The sequence below is a fragment of the Pseudoliparis swirei genome, chromosome 2 (genome assembly GCF_029220125.1).
Source record: "Pseudoliparis swirei isolate HS2019 ecotype Mariana Trench chromosome 2, NWPU_hadal_v1, whole genome shotgun sequence".
Lineage (NCBI taxonomy): Eukaryota > Metazoa > Chordata > Actinopteri > Perciformes > Liparidae > Pseudoliparis > Pseudoliparis swirei.
Window position 1 is genome coordinate 23,230,602 of NC_079389.1, and position 22,692 is coordinate 23,253,293.

General features: G+C 45.0%; 1 protein-coding gene across 1 annotated transcript; it reads left to right on the forward strand.

The window, feature by feature from the left end:
• The first annotated feature begins 267 nt into the window (after positions 1–267).
• On the forward strand, positions 268–20,606 carry wdr3 (WD repeat domain 3). Its single transcript, XM_056433615.1, has 26 exons — positions 268–298; positions 2,253–2,440; positions 2,970–3,179; positions 3,252–3,370; positions 4,060–4,138; positions 4,223–4,318; positions 5,411–5,509; positions 5,722–5,823; positions 5,968–6,068; positions 6,361–6,480; positions 6,555–6,888; positions 6,968–7,069; positions 7,185–7,267; positions 7,949–8,087; positions 8,158–8,214; positions 16,925–17,025; positions 17,131–17,242; positions 17,960–18,094; positions 18,223–18,273; positions 18,423–18,488; positions 18,607–18,699; positions 18,934–18,984; positions 19,069–19,112; positions 19,204–19,332; positions 20,102–20,195; positions 20,297–20,606. The coding sequence occupies exons 2-26, from the start codon at positions 2,267–2,269 to the stop codon at positions 20,450–20,452; spliced, it is 2,847 nt and encodes a 948-aa protein (XP_056289590.1). The 5' UTR covers positions 268–298; positions 2,253–2,266; the 3' UTR covers positions 20,453–20,606.
• The last annotated feature ends 2,086 nt before the right edge of the window (positions 20,607–22,692 follow it).

Genomic DNA, 22,692 nt, shown 5'->3' on the forward strand with positions numbered 1-22,692 from the left:
AAAAAATATATGAAATATAAATGAGCTCGAGCTCAACCAACAACAACAGCACATTTATGCTTTTAAACTAATGCATTTGTAATAATAACTTGATTATGTAATACATATAATAATATAACAGTCACAGGGGACATTGTAATACGTTATGCTGCATGACTGTCCTGTAAGAGTATTTTTACAGTGTAGTTTTAGTACTTTTACGTAAATTACCGACCGTTGGTATCGATGAACCTGTGATCGACTCGTTCAGTCTGAATCCGCAGGAAACACAAGTGGAGCTCGCGACCGCGTTTCTGAGGTAAGAAGAGCAAATAACCGACTATTAAACTACGTTACGCTAAAGAAAGACACGCTAAACTCTACGTTAAATATATATAATACACATGCGGACTTAAAACTACGTTGTTCGGGACTTTAAGGGCTACGTTTACGTAAGAACTTCACCACGTGGATTCGGGAAGCAGCGGCGTGTCACTAGATTCGTTGCGCGGCGTTGGGCGGGCGGGCGGGGTTTGACGCGTACGGACTTGATAGATCGATGAGATCTCGTAACCCCGCCCACGCGTGCTGGAAAGTGTAACAAAACAAACAATGTTCTGACTAAATAGACTAGCATGCTGTACGTAGCTAGAAATAGCATAAAAGTCAACATTTAAGGTCGATTATCGATCATTTAAAAGCAGAATAAACGAGTATGAGTCCAGAAACACGGTTTTACACATGAAATTATGATATTAAAGGCTCTCTTAAGCAAAAGTAGTAATGTAGTGTAGAAATACTCTGTTATAAGTCAAAGTACTGCAGTAGTTGGAGCTAAATTGTTAATAATAAACATAATTCAACTAACTGTAGGTATCTAAGCTGTCAGATAGTGGTGTAGGAGTACATCATAATTGTAGTAAGAATGAAATGTGCTTTACACATTAATAATTTCACATGTCAGTAACATAGTTAACATTATGTTATTGTGTCTTATTACATAATAATGTACATTTGATCAGTTAACTTAAAAACTAAAAGAATAGTTACAGTGCATTAAAAAATATGAAAGTATGAATATAAAAACACATCTGTAATGACTGTAATTTGGACAATAGTATGTGGTATATTATAATAATAGTATGTGGTATATTATAATAATAGTATGTGGTATATTATAATAATAGTATATTATAATAATAGTATGTGGTATGTTATAATAATAGTATGTGGTATATTATAATAATAGTATATAATAATAGTATGTGGTATATTATAATAATAGTATGTGGTATATTATAATAATAGTATGTGGTATAGTATAATAATAGTATATTATAATAATAGTATGTGGTATATTATAATAATAGTATATTATAATAATAGTATGTGGTATGTTATAATAATAGTATGTGGTATATTATAATAATAGTATATTATAATAGTATGTGGTATATAATAATAATAGTATATTATAATAATAGTATGTGGTATAGTATAATAATAGTATGTGGTATATTATAATAATAGTATATTATAATAATAGTATGTGGTATAGTATAATAATAGTATATTATAATAATAGTATGTGGTATCGTATAATAATAGTATGTGGTATAGTATAATAATAGTATATTATAATAATAGTATATTATAAAATAGTATATTATAATAATAGTATGTGGTATAGTATAATAATAGTATAATATAATAATAGTATGTGGTATATTATAATAATAGTATGGTATATTATAATAATAGTATGTGGTATAGTATAATAATAATATGTGGTATATTATAATAATAGTATGTGGTATATTATAATAATAGTATGTGGTATAGTATAATAATAGTATGTGGTATAGTATAATAATAGTATATTATAATAATAGTATGTGGTATAGTATAATAATAGTATAATATAATAATAGTATGTGGTATATTATAATAATAGTATGTGGTATATTATAATAATAGTATGTGGTATATTATAATAATAGTATGTGGTATATTATAATAATAGTATGTGGTATAGTATAATAATAGTATAATATAATAATAGTATGTGGTATATTATAATAATAGTATGATATAATAATAGTATGTGGTATATTATAATAATAGTATAATATAATTATAGTATGTGGTGAATTCCTCTTGATTTCGGAGCTCTTCGGCGATGATGTCATCGATAACTTCTCGATAACCTCTGACCTCCACCGATAGAAGCAAGTTGACTAAATGGCGACTAACCCTGAGTGACCCTCCCTCAGGACCCTTCCCCGCCATGGGGCTGACTAAGCAGTACCTGCGCTACGCCGCCAGCGCCGTGTTCGGCGTGATCGGCGGCCAGAAGGCCAACATAGCGTACGTCACGCTGCGCGGCGGAGAGCGCGGGCGCCACGTCGCCGTGGCCGCGTGCGAACACGTGTTCATCTGGGACGTCCGCAAGGGAGAGAAGGTCAGACTCCTCCTTTCTTTTTTGGTTTCTCTCTCCCCCTCTCTCCCTCTCTAACTCCCTCTCTCCAACTCATCCCCTGATGTCTCTCTCGCCCTCTCTCTCTTTTTCTCCTAATGTCTCTCTCTCCCCCCTTGTCCCTCCCCCTCTCTCTTTCCCCTAATGTCTCTAATTCTCCCCCCTCTCTCTCTCCCGCCTTGCTCCCCCTCTCTCTCTTTCCCCTAACTCATCCTCTCTCCCTCTCTCCAACTCATCCCCTCTCTCTCTCCCCTAATCTCTCACTCTCTCTCCTAATGTCTCTCGATCCCCCTCCTCTCCCCCCTCGCCTCCCCTCTCTCTCCCTCTGCAACTCAACCCCTCTGTCCCCCCCCCTCTCTTTCTCTCTCCCCTAATGTCTCTCCATCTCTTCAACTCATCCCCTCTCTCTCTCCTATTGTCTCTCTCCCCTAATGTCTCCCCCCCCCTCTCCCTCTCTCTAACTCTCCGTCTCTCTCTCTCTAACTCATCCTCTGTGTCTCTCTCCCTCCACCAGGTCATGATCCTGCCGGGCCAGAAGCACGAGGTCACCTTCATCTGCCCGTCGCCGGACGGCGTCCACGTCGCCGTGGGTTACGAGGACGGCGCCGTGCGCGTGTTCAGCGTGCTGAGCGGCGAGAGCGCCGTGTCCTTCAACGGCCACAAGTCGGCCGTCAGCGCCATGCGCTACGACGCCCTGGGCGCTCGGCTCGCCACCGGCTCCAGGGTGAGGGACATTAAACTATTAGCATTAGTTATTATTATTATTAATAATAATAATAACCTTTGTTCCCTCCAGGACACGGACGTGATCGTGTGGGACATCATCAACGAGTCGGGTCTCTACCGGCTCCGAGGACACAAGGACGTCATCACCCAGGCTCTGTTCCTCAAGGACAGGAACCTGCTGGTCACCAGGTGACTACCAAAATAAAATAATATTATATAAAGCAAAATAATATAGAATAAGGCAAAGTAATATAAAATAAAGAAAAATAATATAAAATAAAGAAAAAATAAAACTAAATTTTTTTTAAATAGAGAAAAATATAAAATAAAGCTAAAATGAAGAAAAAATAATAGAAAATAATTCGAGAAATAGTACGAAAAAAAAGAATTAAAGCTAAATATATCATGAAACAATTAGGTACGATAGAAAAGAACAAATTCACTCATTTAAAAGTTAGATATACGATAGAATTGAACAAATTAAAAAATACGATACAATAGAACGAAGTAAATAATGAAAAAAATGGATGAGATAGAATTGAACAAAAATGTATAAAAAAACAATGAGATACGATAGAATATGACAATTTTTTTAATACAACAATTAGATACAATAAGAAAAGGACAACATAGAATAAAGCAAAAATAATATAAAATATAACTTTATTAATCCCCGAGGAAATTTGAGAGTTTTATCTAAAAAACAGTTTAAAAAAGCTAAGACGACACTATAGAAGAATATATACGAATTTAAACATATATATATATATATATTTATTATTATTATTATTATTTATTAACATATATATTTATAAAACAATAGAAATGACCCTTCTGGGCTCCACGCTGTTTAAACGTTGTGTTCTTGTGCCGCTCAGCTCCAAGGACAGCTTCGTGAAGTGGTGGGACCTGGACACGCAGCACTGCTTCAAGACCATGGTGGGCCACCGCAGCGAGGTGAGGGCCGCCCTGGCTTTTTAATATTTCGTCCAATCAGAGCTCCCTTGGATGAAGTCATGTGACATGTGTGTGTGTGTGTAGGTGTGGGGCATGGTGCTGCTGAACCAGGAGAACAGGCTGCTGACGGGCTCTGCAGACAGTGAGCTCAGAGCCTGGGACATCACCTACCTGCAGGAGGTGAGGAAGAGAAGAATATCCTTATATATATATATGTTTATTATATATATATATATATATATATAAAATATGTATATATTTATCTATATTTATATTAGGGCTGTCAGCGTTAACGCGTTAATCTATGCGATTAATTTGGCCGCGATTAACGCACTAAAATATTTTAACGCAACTTTGTTTACTTCCGGTGTCGTTGAAGTTGTTTCACTCCTGTGAGTGTCAAGCCGCGGCAGTCCGCCTCCTTCCTCCCGTCTGCTCCTCCATATTCACAGAGAAGCAGAGGGCGACGTGTCGGTGACGCGGGGCGGAAGGTAAAGGGGACTTTTTGTTGCTCCGCCCGATGCGCGCGCAGACACGCCGACATGGAGCTCTGCGGCGCGCGGGACGGAGAGCCGAGAAGAGTGACCGACACGTGGAGACAGAATGACATGCTGCTGTAGAGACGACCAACAACAGACGTTTAGTTTAATAAAAGAACAAAGACGTCTTTAAGAAAATAACCTTACATTACTTCTGCTGTAATCTGGCGCTATAGAGAACATGACAGGGGGGCGGGGCCTCACCCTGATAGAATGGTGGGGAAACACTGGGATGTGTCACATGCAAAAGACGTTAAAAGGTGAATTAACATTTTTTTGTAAAATCGAGAAAATGCCCCCAGACTCCAGAGGGTTAACGTGACATATGTGAATGTCAGTCAGTTTACCAAGGCCACTGGTTCTGCTGTTCAATGTTAAAGATGACAGGACCAATGGGGTCTCTAATACACCTTGTTTACTAATCTGATGTTTCACTGAAGAAACAATTTATCATCCACAATATTAAATACCTCGCTGACACTTTATAGGTAGGAGCCTCTTTGAAAACACAGCTCTGTGTGAAGTTTAGTCTTTAAAAAAGAATACAATTAAACAAGTGTCTAAAATACACGCTGTCTGAAGTGATTACTCGTTCATTTAGAAGATTTAGTCTTTAGAAGAAAAAATAACTTTTAATCGCGATTAATGAATTTCAAAATGTGCGATTAATTAGTTAATTTTTTTTAATCGATTGATAGCCCTAATTTATATATATATGTGTGTGTCTCACCAGGAGAAAGCTGAAGGAGAACCCAAAGTGAAGAAAGAGAAAACTCTGCTGGGTGAAGACGAGGAGGAAGACGATAAGGAGGATGATGAAAGTCCAGAGGAGGTACGAGAGTATTCTTCGAGAAACATGTATGTATGTATATACTTTTGTATATCTATATATATATATCTATAAATATGTGTATATATTTATAAATGTATGTATATATAGATAATGCTTAAAAAATATATCTGTTGGACACAACCGTGTATAATAATCACCTCTACATTAATATTCGTAAATATTGATTAATATTTATTAATATTCATCCTCAGCGGATCTTGAGCTGTAAGAAAGCCGGTTCCATCCTGAGAGAAGCCCGAGACCGAGTGGTGTCGCTGGCCGCGGACGCCAAGGCCCGGGTCCTCGCCTGCCACGTGAGTGATGAATACATACATTTATATATAAATGTCTGTTAATGTGTTTAATTAAAACATGGCCTCTCTGGTTTTGTTTTTGTCGAGTTCTCCTGAAGCTGACCTGTTGCGTAATCGCTGCTCCTCTTTCTCGTCCTCCTCCAGGGCAACGACTCGGTCCTGGAGCTCTTCTCCGTGCTGCCGGAGGAGGAGGTGAAGAAGAGGAGGGCCAAGAAGATGAAGAAGGCCCTGAAGAAGGCAGCCAAGTAAAGACGCTCGTTTCCTCTCGTGGGGCGAAATCAAAGCCTTCTGTGTTTTATATTATTTTGCTATATTTGCAATATTTTTGATTTATTTTATATTATTTTGCTTTATTTTATAATTAATATTTTGCTTTATTTTATATTTTGCTATATTTTGTATTATTTAGCTTTATTTTGTATTATTTAGCTTTATCTTATCTTATTTATTATTTTTACTATTTATTTTTGGGGGTTCATTTTGGAAAAGTGTTACGCGTCGCTGACGTTCATCGTGTGATCTCCCGTCTCGTTGCAGGGCTAAGAAGGCGGCGTCAGAGGGGGCGGAGCCTATGGAGGAGGCGGAGCCTGTCGTGGAGCGGACGCTGCAGGACGAGATCATCCGACTGACCACCATCAAAGCCTCGGCCAAGATCAGGTGAGCGGCGAGCAAAAAAACTTACCGGAGGACGCGAGCCCGAGACTCCTCCCCTAACTCCTCCCCCTTCCCAGGTGGGTGGACTGCCTGTCGTGCGCGAGCGGCGAGCTGAAGGTGGCGCTGCTCCTGCAGAACAACACGTTGGAGACCTACAGCCTGAAGCCCTCGGGCCCGGGCGCCGGCGCCCCCGACGCCAACAAGACGTCGCGCCTCACGCTCGCCGGCCACCGCACCGACGTGCGCACGCTGAGCTTCAGCTCCGACAACCTCGCCGTGCTCTCCGCCTCCGGCGACACGGCGAAGGTCTGGAACCGGTCCACGCTGCAGGTGGTCCGCACCATGGCGTGCGAGTACGCCCTGTGCTCGCTGTTCGTGCCCGGAGACCGGCAGATCATCCTGGGGACCAAGGTACGTCGGAGCGCCGCCAACAACATGGCCGCCGTGTGGGCGTGGCGTGGATACGGATTGTTGTTTTCCCCCCCGACAGAGCGGGAAGCTGCAGATCTTCGAGCTCGCCTCCGGGAGCCTCCTGGAGACGGTGGACGCCCACAAAGGATCCCTGTGGTCCCTGTGCCTCGCCCCGGACCAGGTAGACCAGACCGCCCCCCCAGACCACGTAGCCCAGACCACCCCCCCAGACCACCCCCCCAGTCTGACACGGTTCCTCTTCCCTTAATACTACTGTGTGTGTGTGTGTCCTTCAGAGGGGGATCGTCACAGGAAGTGCAGACAAGACGGTGAAGTTCTGGGACTTCGAGCTGATCAAAGACGAAACCACCGGACAGAAGTACGTCTTATATTTGTTTCGATTTTCTTAAATTGCAGAAAAATTATTCCATTATTTATTTTACCTGTAAATGGAAGGTTTTCATAATTTAAATAAATATTTACAGCACTTAAAGCTGCATAGTCTGTTTTGAAATATTATTATATTTTATTAATAGAAGAATTTTTTTACTTTATATGGTCTGATTTCTTTTCTATCTATTTTCATTTTCATGTCAGTATTTATGTTTTATTTATATTTATTCTGTTTTGAAATGAGCTCTACACCTAAATATTATTATATTATTAATAGAAAATGTGTGACTATTTTGTCAGATTTTTAAAAATGTTTATTTATTATCTATTTCTATCTATTTGTATTATTCTATTTGTATGTATTTATATCTATTTATTTGTATCCTCACATCAAGTTCCAGCTTTCTATTCATCATAAAATATTCTGCTTCAAAATACAAACAAGCTCTTATTTTGGCGGGGAGGGAGAGGGGAATTCTATGAAATTTATGTTTCACTTTCCAAGATATTGTCATGCTTGTGTACCTTCTGTAGTTTCCTTAAATCATTCACAATAGTCCTGTGTGTGTGTGTGTGTGTGTGTGTGTGTGTGTGTGTGTGTGTGTGTGTGTGTGTGTGTGTGTGTGTGTGTGTGTGTGTGTGTGTGTGTGTGTGTGTGTGTGTGCAGGAGGCTGATGGTGAAGCACATGCGCACCCTGCAGCTGGAGGAGGACATCCTGTGTGTGAAGTTCTCTCCGGACCACCGGCTGCTGGCCGTCTCCCTGCTGGACTGCACCGTCAAGGTGTTCTACACGGACTCCCTGAAGGTACCGTAGAGTCCTAGACCTTCACCCGCGGTCCCATAGCTTCTGGTCTAACTCCACGATTCTCCTGCAGTTCTTCTTGTCGCTGTACGGACACAAGCTGCCGGTTCTCTGCCTGGACATCTCACACGTGAGTACACTACCACTTTAGTCCACAGGGGGCGCCATAACCAACACTACCACTTTAGTCCACAGGGGGCAGCAGAACCAACACTACCACTTTAGTCCACAGGGGGCGCCAGAACCAACACAAAGTCAAAGTCAGTTTTATTTGTCAATTTTCCATATGTGCAAACATACAGAAGATCGAAATTGCGTTTCTCTTCTGTCCAACATAAAGTGAATTGTGCAACATATAGACAACATAGAGTGCAAAAATAATAAAAAACTTGTGAACATATAGACAACATAAAGTGCAAAAATAGTAAGAAACATGTAAACATATAGACAACATAAATTGTGCTAGCAGCATTCAGACATGTGAGTCTGAAAGAGGACGGAGTGGGAGGATGGGGAGAGAGTTCAGCTTCCTGACCGCCTGGTGGATGAAGCTGTTGGACAGCCTGGCGGTGTGAGTATCTCCTCCCAGAGGGCAGGAGGCTGAAGAGACCGTGTGAGGGGTGGCAGGGGTCACTCTCAATCGAGGTCGCTTTTCGGGTGAGGCGGGTGTTGTATATGTCCTGCAAGGATGGGAGGGGGGGGAGTGAGGCACCCATGATCCTTCCAGCTGCCTTCACTATGCGCTGCAGGGCTTTCCTGCTGTGGTCTGTGCAGCTTCCGCCCCACACAGTGATGCAGTTGGTCAGGATGCTCTCGATGGTGCCGCGGTAGAAGGTGCACATGATGGATGGGGGGCTCCCTGCTTTCCTCAGTTTCCGGAGGAAGTAGAGGCGCCTCTGTTCTTTCTTTGCCAGTGATGTAGTGTTGGCTGTCCACGAGAGGTCCTCACTGATTTCCACCCCAGGAATTTGGTGCTGCTGACCTGCTCAATGTCCGCACCGTTGATGGTCAGTGGTGGGTGATGGGTGTGGCCTTTCCGGAAGTCAACAACGATCTCTTTGGTCTTGCTGTTGTTGAGCAGGAGGTTGTTGGCTCCGCACCACGTGGTCAGAAGGTTGACCTCCCTCCTGTAGAGGGTCTCGTCATCCTTGGTGATGAGACCTATCAATGTTGTGTCGCCTGCAAACTTGACCATGTGATTGGTGCTGTAGCTGGTTTTGCAGTCGTGAGTCAGCAAGGTGAAGAGCAGGGGACTGAGCACACAGCCCTGAGGGGCCCCTGTGCTGAGTGTGATGCTGCTCGAGGTGTTGTTGCCAACACGTACTGCTTGTGGCCTCTCACTCAGGAAGTCCAGCAGCCAGTTACACAGCGAGGTGTTGAGCCCCAGCTGGTCAAGTTTGCAGATTAGTTGTTGTGGGATGATTGTGTTGAATGCTGAGCTAAAGTCTATGAACAGCATTCTTACATAGGAGTCTTTTTTGTCCAGGTGGGTGAGGGCTGGGTGGAGAGCAGAGCAGATTGCATCCTCCGTGGACCGTTTGGCCCGGTATGCAAACTGGAAAGGGTCCAGAGTGTGCGGGAGCATGGATTTGCTATGCGACATGCCTAGTCGTTCAAAGCACTCCATGCTTATGGGGTCAGTGCCACTGGACGATAGTCGTTGAAGCAGGACGGAGTGGATTTCTTTGGCACAGGTATGATGGTGGTTACCTTGAAGCATGATGGAACAACAGCTTGTCTCAGAGAAGTATTAAAGACATCCGTGAAGACGTCCTTAAGCTCCTCTGCGCAGTCCTTCAGCACACGACCAGGGATGTTGTCTGGACCTGTTGCCTTGTGGGTGTTGATGGACGAGAGTCCTCTTCTCGCTGGCAGCAGACAGGCACAGAACCTGATCGTGGGGAGGCGGAGTCTTGTGTGGACGAGTGCTGTTCTGTGCTTCAAACCGGGCAAAGAAGCTGTTGAGGTTGTTTAGCAGAGAGATGTTGCTGTCGCAGTTCTGTGGCGTGGGTTTATAGTCTGTGATGGTCTGAATGCCCCGCCACAGGCTGCGTGTGTCTCTGCTGTCTTTAAAGTGCCGGGTTATCTTTTTTGTGTAGAACATTTTTGCTTTCCTGATGCCGTGGGACAGGTTGGCTCTCGCTGTTTTCAGGTCTGTTTCGTCCCCAGCTCTGAAGACCCTATTTCTAGTCCTCAGCAGCCGATGGACTTCCCCTGTTAGCCACGGCTTCTGGTTAGCCAGTGGTGATGGTCTTTACATGGGTCACATCATCAATGCACTTGCTAATGTAAGAAGTAACAGTGTCTGTGTACTCCCCAATGTCTGTGTGGTCGTTGTATGTGGCTGCCTGTTTAAACATTCCCCAGTCTGTTGAGTCAAAGCAGTCTTGGAGGCGAGGAGGCCCCTCTGGCCACACCCGTACCTGCTTCAGAACCGGTCTGGAGGCTTTCACTCTGGGTCTGTATGCTGGCATTAGCATGACGGTGATGTGGTCAGAGAGACCTATGTGGGGGAGGGGGGAGGCCTTATGCGCTCCTTTGTGGGTTGTGTAGACCAGATCCAAAATGTTGTCTCCTCTTGTAGGAAATCAACATGCTGGTGTAGTTTAGGAAGAACAGTCTTAAGGTTTGCATGGTTGAAATCTCCAGCAAAGATGGTGAAGCCGTCTGGGTGAGCGCCTGTTGTTCGCTGATGGCCTGATACAGTTCACAAAGTACGCATTTCTATCACTGTTGTTGGAGGTCGGGGATGTAAACAGCGACTAGCAGAATCGCCAGAAATTCCTCGGCAGATAAAAAGGCGGCACCTTTACGATCATAAACTCCGCCAGTGGTGAGCAGTGTCTACCACGGCAGCGTCGGCACCATCCCGGATGTAAACACATACCCGCCGCCGATTTTCCTCCATCAGCGAGGGCTCTGTCCGCTCGGTAGCATGTTAGCTGCTCCAGTCTCACAGCAGAGTCGGGATGTTGTCGTTTAGCCATGTTTCCGTGAAGATAAGCACACAGCAGTTCTCACGTCTCGCTTTGTCTGCAGCAGTCTAATGGTCCATTTTATTGTCCAAGGATGCACATTAGCCATGATAATGGATGGTATGGCTGGACGAGTTGGCCTAGCTCCTAGCTCGGGTTCCTCGGCCTTACCCTCTTCTGCTTCCTCTCTGGCTATGCGCCTCCTTTCTGGGGAGGTGGCAGTCGAGTCCGGTTTGGTCGGTGTGGTCGTAGGAAGTAATCCGTGCTCCGAGTGTTTCCGCTTGTTCAGCATCCAGAGTGCGTGTAGTTTGGTCCTGCCGATGGTTAACAGAACCTGGCGACTATATTTGGGTTCCGCGTAGACAGGACGAGGCGAGTTTGACGATGGCGCTCGATAACCACCAACGTTAATCACGGAGTTCCACAAGGTTCTGTGCTTGGACCAATTTTATTTACCTTATACATGCTTCCTTTGGGCAATATTATCAGGAAACACTCCATAAACTTTCATTGTTATGCAGATGACACTCAACTATATTTATCGATAAAACCAGAGGAGAGCAACCAACTCTGTAAAATTCAAGCATGTCTTAAAGACATAAAAACATGGATGACCTGCAACTTCTTGATGTTAAACTCAGACAAAACCGAAGTAATTTTAATCGGCCTGAGCACCTCAGAGATCAATTATCTGGTGATGTGGATTCTGTAAACTGACATTGCCCTGGCATCCAACACCACTGTAAAGAATCTTGGCGTTATCTTTGATCGGGACTTGTCCTTTAACTCCCACGTAAAGCAAATCTCAAGGACTGCATTCTTTCATCGTAATATTTCAAAATCAGGCACATCTTGTCTCAAAAGATGCAGAAAAATTGGTTCAGCGTTGATTTGAGACTGGATTACTGCAACTCCTTATTAGCAGGCTGCTCTAATAAATCTCTTAGGTCCCTCCAGTTGATCCAGAATGCTGCAGCTCGTGTTCTCACTAAAACTAAGAAAAGGATCACATCACTCCTGCACTAGCTGCTCTGCACTGGCTCCAGTAAAATCAAGAATCACTTTTAAATTCTTCTCTTAACCTACAAAGCCTTGATTGGTGATGCTCCATCATATCTTAAGGAGCTTGTCGTACCATATTGCCCCACTAGAGCTACGCTCACTAAATGCGGACTACTTATAGTTCCTAGAGTCTTAAAAAGTAGAATGGGAGCCAGAGCCTTTGGTTATCAAGCTCCTCTTTATGGAACCAGCTTCCAATTTCAGTCCGGGAGGCAGACACAGTCACCTCGTTTAAGAGTAGACTTAAGACCTTCCTCTTTGACAGAGCTTATAGTTAGGGCTGAATCAGGTTTGCCCTGGTCCAGCCCTTGATATGCTGCTATAGGCTTATAGCTGCGGGGACGTTTTAGGATGCACTGAGTACCTATCTCCTCTTTTTCTCCTTAAGGATGAATTTTCATCTCTCAATCACACGTTACTAACTCTGCTTTCTCCCGGAAGTCCTTTGACTTTACGTCTCATGGGGTCATCGGACCCTATGAGACGGCATAAATCCTATCTGCCTGATGGATCGTCTGGGTCGTGGAATTCCTGCTCATGACTAGGCCACTGTCCTGTTGGGACTCCGCCTCCTCCTCCCCACCGCCATCTGCCTGATGGATCGTGGAGGTCTCCATCGTGAACTATTCATACACTCTGTCATATTCATTGAATGTATTTTAACTCTAAATCTGTCCTTCTGTACACATTACATCTATTGCATCTGTCCATCCTAGGAGAGGGATCCTCCTCTGTTGCTCTCCTCCAGGTTTCTTCCCTTTTTTTCCCCCTGAAGGGTTATTTGGGAGTTTTTCCTGGTCCGATGTGAGGTTTTGGGGCAGGGATGTCTATGTGTACAGATTGTAAAGCACTCCGAGACAAATTTGTAATTTGTGAAATTGGGCTATACAAATAAACTGAATTGAATTGAATTGGTGTAGTTTGGGAAGGACAGTCTTAAGGTTTGCATGGTTGAAATCTCCAGCAAAGATGGTGAAGCCGTCTGGGTGAGCCGTCTGTTGTTCGCTGATGGCCTGATACAGTTCACAAAGTGCCGCATTTCTATCACTGTTGTTGGAGGTCGGGGGATGTAAACAGCGACTAGCAGAATCGCCGTAAATTCCCTCGGCAGATAAAAAGGACGGCACCTTACGATCATAAACTCCGCCAGTGGTGAGCAGTGTCTACATACCACGGCAGCGTCCCGGCACCATCGTCCCGGATGTAAACACATACCCGCCGCGAAGTTTTCCCTCCATCAGCGAGGGCTCTGTCCGCCGGTAGCATGTTAGCTGCTCCAGTCTCACAGCAGAGTCGGGGATGTTGTCGCTAGCCATGTTTCCGTGAAGATAAGCACACAGCAGTTCCTCACGTCTCGCTGCTCGTCTGCAGCAGTCTAATGTGGTCCATTTTATTGTCCAAGGATCGCACATTAGCCATGATAATGGATGGTATGGCTGGACGAGTTGGCCTAGCCGCTAGCCTAGCTCGGGTTCCTCCGCTACCCCTCTTCTGCTTCCTCTCCTGGCCATGCGGCGCCTCCTTTCTGGGGAGGAGTGGCAGTCGAGTCCGGTTTGGTCGGTGTGGTCGTAGGCCGGAAGTAATCCGTGCTCCCCGAGTGTTTCCGCTTGTTCAGCATCCAGAGTGCCGTGTAGTTTGGTCCTGCCGATGGTTAACAGAACCTGGCGACTATATTTGGGTTCCGACGTAGACAGACGAGGCGAAGACGAACAATTTTTGGACGAACTTTTGCACAAACATTTAGAAACAGAACAAAACACCAAATGGTCAGGACAGAGAGGGGCCGCTGTGTCCGTACGCGCCGCCATCTACCACTTTAGTCCACAGGGGGCGACAGAACCAACACTACCACTTTAGTCCACAGGGGGCAGCAGAACCAACACTACCACTTTAGTCCACAGGGGGCGACAGAACCAACACTACCACTTTAGTCCACAGGGGGCAGCAGAACCAACACTACCACTTTAGTCCACAGGGGGCAGCAGAACCAACACTACCACTTTAGTCCACAGGGGGCACCATAACCAACACTACCACTTTAGTCCACAGGGGGCAGCAGAACCAACACTACCACTTTAGTCCACAGGGGGCGACAGAACCAAGACTACCACTTTAGTCCACAGGGGGCGCCAGAACCAACACTAACACTTTAGTCCACAGGGGGCAGCAGAACCAAGACTACCACTTTAGTCCAAAGGGGGCAGCAGAACCAACACTACCACTTTAGTCCAAAGGGGCCAGCAGAACCAACACTACCACTTTAGTCCACAGGGGGTAGCAGAACCAACACAACCACTTTATTCCACAGGGGGCAGCAGAACCAACACTACCACTTTAGTCCACAGGGGGCAGCAGAACCAACACTACCACTTTAGTCCACAGGGGGCAGCAGAACCAACACTACCACTTTAGTCCACAGGGGGCACCAGACCCAACACTACCACTTTAGTCCACAGGGGGCAGCAGAACCAACACTACCACTTTAGTCCATAGGGGGCGCCAGAACCAACACTACCACTTTAGTCCACAGGGGGCAGCAGAACCAACACTACCACTTTAGTCCACAGGGAGCAGCAGAACCAACACTACCACTTTAGTCCACAGGGGGCACCATAACCAACACTACCACTTTAGTCCACAGGGGGCGCCAGAACCAACACTACCACTTTAGTCCACAGGGGGCGCCAGAACCAACACTACCACTTTAGTCCACAGGGGGCAGCAGAACCAAGACTACCACTTTAGTCCAAAGGGGGCAGCAGAACCAACACTACCACTTTAGTCCAAAGGGGGCAGCAGAACCAACACTACCACTTTAGTCCACAGGGGGCAGCAGAACCAACACTACCACCTTAGTCCACAGGGGGCGCCAGAACCAACACTACCACTTTAGTCCACAGGGGGCAGCAGAACCAACACAACCACTTTAGTCCACAGGGGTCGCCAGAACCAACACTACCACTTTAGTCCACAGGGGGCAGCAGAACCAACACAACCACTTTAGTCCACAGGGGGCGCCAGAACCAAGACTACCACTTTAGTCCACAGGGGGCAGCAGAACCAACACTACCACTTTAGTCCACAGGGGCGCAGCAGAACCAACACTACCACTTTAGTCCACAGGGAGCAGAACCAGCACTACCACTTTAGTCCACAGGGGCAGAACCAACACTACCACTTTAGTCCACAGGGGCAGCAGAACCAACACTACCACTTTAGTCCACAGGGGCAGCAGAACCAACACTACCACTTTAGTCCACAGGGGCGCAGAACCAACACTACCACTTTAGTCCACAGGGGCCAGAACCAACACTACCACTTTAGTCCACAGGGGCAGCAGAACCAACACTACCACTTTAGTCCACAGGGGCAGCAGAACCAACACTACCACTTTAGTCCACAGGGCAGCAGAACCAACACTACCACTTTAGTCCACAGGGGCCAGAACCAGCACTACCACTTTAGTCCACAGGGGCGCAGAACCAACACTACCACTTTAGTCCACAGGGGCACCAGAACCAACACTACCACTTTAGTCCACAGGGGCAGCAGAACCAACACTACCACTTTAGTCCACAGGGGCCAGAACCAACACTACCACTTTAGTCCACAGGGGCGCAGAACCAACACTACCACTTTAGTCCACAGGGGCAGCAGAACCAACACTACCACTTTAGTCCACAGGGGCACCAGAACCAACACTACCACTTTAGTCCACAGGGGCAGCAGAACCAACACTACCACTTTAGTCCACAGGGGCACCAGAACCAACACTACCACTTTAGTCCACAGGGGCAGCAGAACCAACACTACCACTTTAGTCCACAGGGGCACCAGAACCAACACTACCACTTTAGTCCACAGGGGCAGCAGAACCAACACTACCACTTTAGTCCACAGTGGGCAGTATAACCAACACTACCACTTTAGTCCACAGGGGGCGCCAGAACCAACACTACCACTTTAGTCCACAGGGGGCAGCAGAACCAACACAACCACTTTAGTCCACAGGGGCGCCAGAACCAAGACTACCACTTTAGTCCAAAGGGGGCAGCAGAACCAACACTACCACTTTAGTCCAAAGGGGGCAGCAGAACCAACACTACCACTTTAGTCCAAAGGGGGCAGCAGAACCAACACTACCACTTTAGTCCACAGGGGGCAGCAGAACCAACACTACCACTTTAGTCCACAGTGGGCAGTATAACCAACACTACCACTTTAGTCCACAGGGGCCATAACCAACACTACCACTTTAGTCCACAGGGGGCAGCAGAACCAACACTACCACTTTAGTCCACAGGGGGCGCCAGAACCAACACTACCACTTTAGTCCACAGGGGGCAGCAGAACCAACACAACCACTTTAGTCCACAGGGGGCGCCAGAACCAAGACTACCACTTTAGTCCAAAGGGGGCAGCAGAACCAACACTACCACTTTAGTCCAAAGGGGGCAGCAGAACCAACACTAAAGGGGGCAGCAGAACCAACACTACCACTTTAGTCCACAGGGGGCAGCAGAACCAACACTACCACTTTAGTCCACAGGGGGCAGCAGAACCAACACTACCACTTTAGTCCACAGGGGGCAGCAGAACCAACACTACCTCTTTAGTCCACAGGGGGCAGCAGAACCAACACTACCACTGTAAGAGATCCTCGTAGTAACTTCATGAGCTGGCGCCTCCTTCCACGTGTGCTGCCATTGTTTCTCTCGTGTTGCTCAAGCCGTGGTTCTAATGTCGGGGTCGTCATGGCGTCCGTTTCGTGGACTCTGACCTCGTGTTCTTCCTCCCCATCAGGACAGCACGCTGATCGCCACCGGCTCCGCCGACCGGAACGTGAAGATCTGGGGTTTGGACTTCGGCGACTGTCACCGCTCCATGTTTGCTCACGACGACAGGTAACCCCCGGCAACGCGGACCCGAATAACCAGACGTGTCACGAGTTCATTGGTCATTCTGTAGCTGTGACGTCATCTGTCGTGTTGTGGCTCCTCCCCCTGCAGCGTCATGTTCCTCCAGTTCGTCCCCAAGACTCACCTGTTCTTCACAGCGGGGAAGGACAAGAAGATCAAACAGTGGGACGCCGACAAGTTCGAGCACATCCAGACGCTCGAGGTGAGGCTCCTCCCCCTTTATACATGTGGTCCCCTGGTAATGTTCGGCTCCTCCCCCTTTATTAGTGCGGCCCTCTGGTGACGCTTGGCTCCTCCCCCTTCATATTATTATCGTGATATCGTAAAGTGATAATATCCTAACATGATAATATCGTAAAGTAATATTGTGACAATATCGTATCGTGACAATATCGTAACGTAATAATATGGTGATAATATCGTAAAGTGATAAGATCGTTACGCGATAATATCGTAAAGTGATATTGTGATAATATCGTAACTTGATAATATGGTGCTAATATCGTAACATAATAATATGGTGATAATATCGTAACGTGATATTGTGACAATATTGATACGTGACAATATCGTAACGCGATAATATCGTAACTTGATAATATCGTAACTTGATAACATCATAACGTGATAATATCGTTAAGTGATAATATGATAATATCGTTATGTGATAATATTGTAACGTGATAATATGGTGGTAATACCGTAAAGTAATATTATGGTGATAATATCGTAACGTGATAATATCGTAATGTGATAATATCGTGATAATATCTTAGCGGGATGATATCGTAACGTCATAATATCGTGATATTATGGTAATAATATCGTGTGGCCTCTGGGCATTCCTCGTCCTGGTGGGCGATACGTCTTCCTTCCCCCGGCTGTGTCACATGACTGATTCCCGACTCCTCGTCTCCAGGGCCATCACCGCGAGGTCTGGTGTCTCGCCATCAGCCCGAGCGGCGACCACATCGTGTCGGCGTCGCACGACAAATCCCTCCGCCTGTGGGAGAGGACGAGGGAGCCCATCATCCTGGAGGAGGAGCGTGAGACGGTGAGGGGGCGGGGCCACCGAGAGGCTGTGAGGGGGCGGGGCTACCGAGAAGCAGTGAGAGGGCGGGGCTACTGAGAGGCAGGACGCCGTTTATTTGTCTCTCAACGACCACGTTTATGTTCTCACAGGAACGAGAAGCCGAGTTTGAGGAGAGCATCGGCAAAGAAGACGCTCCCGTGGTGAGTTGTTCTCCATGTGGTTCTCCATGTGGTTCTGCATGTATTAAATATGCCATAAAATATACCAACAAATATATTTTTAAATAAATATAGGAAATAAATTCATTCCTCCTCCTCCTCCTCCTCCTCCTCCTCCTCCTCCTCCTCAGGTTCCTGGAGAGACGCCAGGAGAAGCGGCGCCGGCCTCCAAGAAGACCGTAGAGACGGTGAAAGCTGTGAGTCCAACAACACGTCAACAATAAAGAACAAGAATAAAGAATAAGAACAACACGTCCTTCATCGAGGTGTTTGTTTGTTTGTTTGTCTGTTTGTTGTTTGTTTGTTGTTCTGCAGGCCGAGCGCATCATGGAGGCTCTGGAGCTCTACAAAGAGGAGGACCAGAAGATGGAGGAGCACAAATACGCCAGCATGACGGCAGTGAACAAGGTGGAGCCCCGAGACGCCTCCTCTTCCTTCCTCCTCCTCCTTACTCGTCATCTACCTCCTCTTCCTCTTCCTTCCTCCTCCTCCCCCTCCTCATTCCTCTTCCTCCCTCCTTTCTCCTCCCTCCTCATTCCTTCTCTTCCTTCCTCCTCATCCCTCCTCCCTCTTCCTCCTCTGCCTCTTCCCTCCTCCTCCTCCCGGTGAATTGTTTACGAGCGTTCGTGTTGTTTGTTGCAGCTTCCTCCTCCCCGGCCGAACCCCATCCTCGCCGCGCTGGGGAACATCTCAGTAAGTGAAGAAGACGATCCTCTTAATCTTCATCATCATGGTGATGAAGACGTTGTCTTGATGGTGTCTGTGTTCCTCCTGCAGCCGGCGCGCTACGTCCTGGACGTCATAAAGAAGGTCCGGTCCAGGTGAGGCGTGGCTCCTCCCCCTTGAAGCTCATTGGTCGCCCTGCCTGTGTATTAACCACCCGCCGTCCGGGTTGCCGGTTCCATTCCCCAGTGAGCTGGAGGTGTCCCTGCTGGTGCTGCCGTTCCCCTACGTGCCCCAGCTGCTGAGGCTGTTCAACGGCTACATGCAGCTCGGCCTGGAGGTGGAGCTGGTGTGCCGCTGCCTGTTCTTCCTCCTCAAGTGAGTGTGAGTGTGTGTGTGTGTGTGTGTGTGAGTGTGTGTGTGAGTGTGTGAGAGCGTGTGTGTGTGTGAGAGTGTGAGTATGTGTGTGTGTGTGTTAAACTCGGTGCAATTAAATCATAAAGTTCTAGACCTGTAGTCACGTGATAACTTCTGTTGTTAATTAATTTTCATAAAATTGGCTCGATACTCGATTTCTACTTATTTTATTCCTGTTATTACTATTTTGGAATAACAAAAAATGTGAATAAAATAAAATAATATTAAATATAACGCATATTACATTTTTGAATAAATACATTTATTTATTCTATAAATCTCAAGGTGTAATAAAATAACATAAATAAAAGAAATACACTAAATAAAAGAAATAAAATAAAATAAATAAATAAAAAAGACTATCTTTAAATAATAAGAAGAAACAGAAGATGACCTTGAATTAAGTAAAAGTAGACAGAAATATTGTTTTAGGTTAATAATTAAAAGTATAAACTGGTATAATAATCATATTGTGTTGTGGATATGGTAATACTGCTTGTCTTTTCCTGGTTTTATAGTAAAGTCATTAAACTGAATTAATTTGCCTTCATCCTCTGATATATTTATTAAAGAACTCTTATTTTGAAGCTTTTGTCTCCTGGAGTATCGTCTGAATAGAGATGTGTGTATGTGTATATATATTATATATATATGTATATATATTACATATATATGTATATATGTATATATGTGGAGGTGATGATCTCTAACCGGAGGCTCCTTTGATCAGGATCCACTTCGGGCCGATCTCCAGTAACCAGATGCTGCTGTCGGTGGTGGACGAGCTGCGGAGCCACACGGTGGCGAAGGTGCAGCAGATCAGAGTGAGTCTGGGGGAGGAAGACGAGCGGTGGAGGAGGAGGAAGACGAGCGTCTGGAGAAAAGACCTTTTTAATGAGTGATCTTCTTCTCTTCTCACGTCCAGGACGTGATGGGCTTCAACAGCGCGGCGCTCCAGTTCCTCCAGCGAGAGATCGAGAGCAAAGAGGACGTGATGTTCTTCGCCGACGCCACGGGCCACGTGGCTGCGAAGAAGAGGAAGAGGAGGAAGAGGGAGCGCGCCATCCTGACCATCGCTTGAGCTCACAGAGGACGCCATGTTGGATCCCAGAGGAGGTCCATAGGGGGACGAGAGGAGGTCCAGAGGAGGTCCATAGGGGGACGAGAGGAGGTTCAGAGGAGGTCCAGAGGGGGTCCAGAGGTCGACAGGGGGAGCGGAGGGGGTCCAGAGGAGGTCCAGAGGGGGACCGGAGAGCTTTTGGATGTTTCTACATTTAGTTTTTCATGTTTTTCTTTCCCAAATAAAAGTAAATTCACGTTTTAGATTTCAAAGCACGAGGAGAATCTTTTTATTCCAGGAGAAACGACGCAGATAAAACACGTCTATATGGATGAGGAAAGTGGCCAAAATATAAATAAATAACTCGATAAATAAATTATTATGCCATAAAATTAGCAACAATTATGAAACATTTACTTATTTTACTTTATGGCAATTTATATTTAATTTTGAAGGAAATTTATTTTTTGTAAAACTTTATTTTCCCAAATAAAAATATATTTGTATGCCATAAATTGTAGCAATAATCCATATTTAACTTTGTGGCAATTTACATTTAATTTTCCCTTTTTTATCAAATGTTTAATGTGTTTATTTAATTAGATGCATTATTTAGTAACACTTTGTTTCCCAAATAGTTTTTCTAAAAAAAATGTATATGGCATTACAAATTTAGCACAAATAATATAAAAAAGAAATGAAGGCGATTAACTGATATTTAATTATTAAATTATGTTAAATTGTCCCATTTCTAATATATATTGTTATGTTTATTTAAAAAAGTTATGTAGGACATGAACGGATATTTCGTTATTTAGCTTCCTGTGCAATTTAATTAAATTTTACCTTTTTAATACATTTTCTCTTTATCAATTACATTTATTTTTAAATGAATAAATTGGAAAAATAAAAAAAGTTAATACAAAAGAAACAACACCCCGGACCAACAGAGAGGAAGAAAGAAAGAGGAGGAAGAAGATGAGGAAGGATGCGAAGGAGGAGGGGAGGAAGAGGAGGAGCCATCCTGTAATCATAAAGAACATTCTTCTGTAGTTTCGTGTTGCGCAATAAGCTCTCCGCTGCATTCCAGGTTTTCACTGTTTGTCAATGTACTTAAAATCTGATGCAACCCTCCTCCTCCTCCTCCTCCTCCTCCTCCAGCCACATCAGACACTGTAGTAATGAAAAGTAGAAACACCTCGTCGCTCCATTGTTCATGTTTTAATCTCACGGAGCACGAAAACTAATTAACTTCAGTATTTACAGGCTCGTTAAAGGGAGAGAGCTCTTTATGGGTTCCCCCTCTCTTTTCTTGGGGGGGGGGGGTGTCTCGGGGGGCTGTAAATGTCACACCTACCAAAATTAAAAATTCTTGTGGATGAATCCCAGACTCAGATTCATCGTCTCCAACGTGAGATTTAAAGAGAAGAAACGACTGTGACTTCTGCCTGAGTCATCTGTTGCTTTAATATATATATATTATATTGTATATATATAGTATATATATATTGTATATATATATATAATATTGTATATATTCATATATTCCACTGCAGCATGTTCGGCATCATTTATAAATAAATCATAAATAAATAATAATACTGCTACAAATAATACAATAATATTAAATAAATAATAATACTGATTCAAATAACACAATTATATTATTCAAAATAGATACAAAAATTAAAAATACAAATTATTCAGGTGACCGACGTAATGACATTAAAGTTTAGTGACCGATTAATTGATTTGTTACAAATTTACAAGACTCAAAATAACACAAAAAATACACTTGAAATTTGAGTTATGACTTCATTTATATATACATATATATATTTAAATAAATCAGGCCTCTGAGTCACTAGATGGCAGTCTTGCCTTTCCTTTAACTGGTTCCGGACCAGACCCCCTAGTATCTGGGCCCAGGTCCGGCTCCATGTTGGGACCCCCCCCTACACACACACACACACACCACCTGCAGCGGGCAGCACCATAACGGCCGAAGGCGCGGGCACGAGTTTAGAGGGTCAAAGGTCACGTGTGCAACAATATCCACAAATAGAACGGTTTATTTTGTTTTACTTCATTATTGTGTGTACGCGTGTGTGTGTGTGTGTGTGCGCGCGTAAGCGTGCGCGTACGGTTCCTCCGCGTCGCGGTCTTGACGGACAGCAGCTCGGGTGACGCTGAGTCCAACGGGCACGCGCGCGCGGCCGCGGGCTGTCATTGCGCGGCCTCGTGACATTCTGCCCCGCGGG

Excerpts from the sequence above, each read along its gene's own strand:
- wdr3 (XM_056433615.1), top strand. The coding sequence starts at position 2,267 with ATGGGGCTGACTAAGCAGTACCTGCGCTACGCCGCCAGCGCCGTGTTC. Across the intron at positions 3,371-4,059 it reads AGGAACCTGCTGGTCACCAG|CTCCAAGGACAGCTTCGTGA; the intron begins GTGACTACCAAA and ends TGTGCCGCTCAG. Across the intron at positions 17,026-17,130 it reads ATGTTTGCTCACGACGACAG|CGTCATGTTCCTCCAGTTCG; the intron begins GTAACCCCCGGC and ends CTCCCCCTGCAG.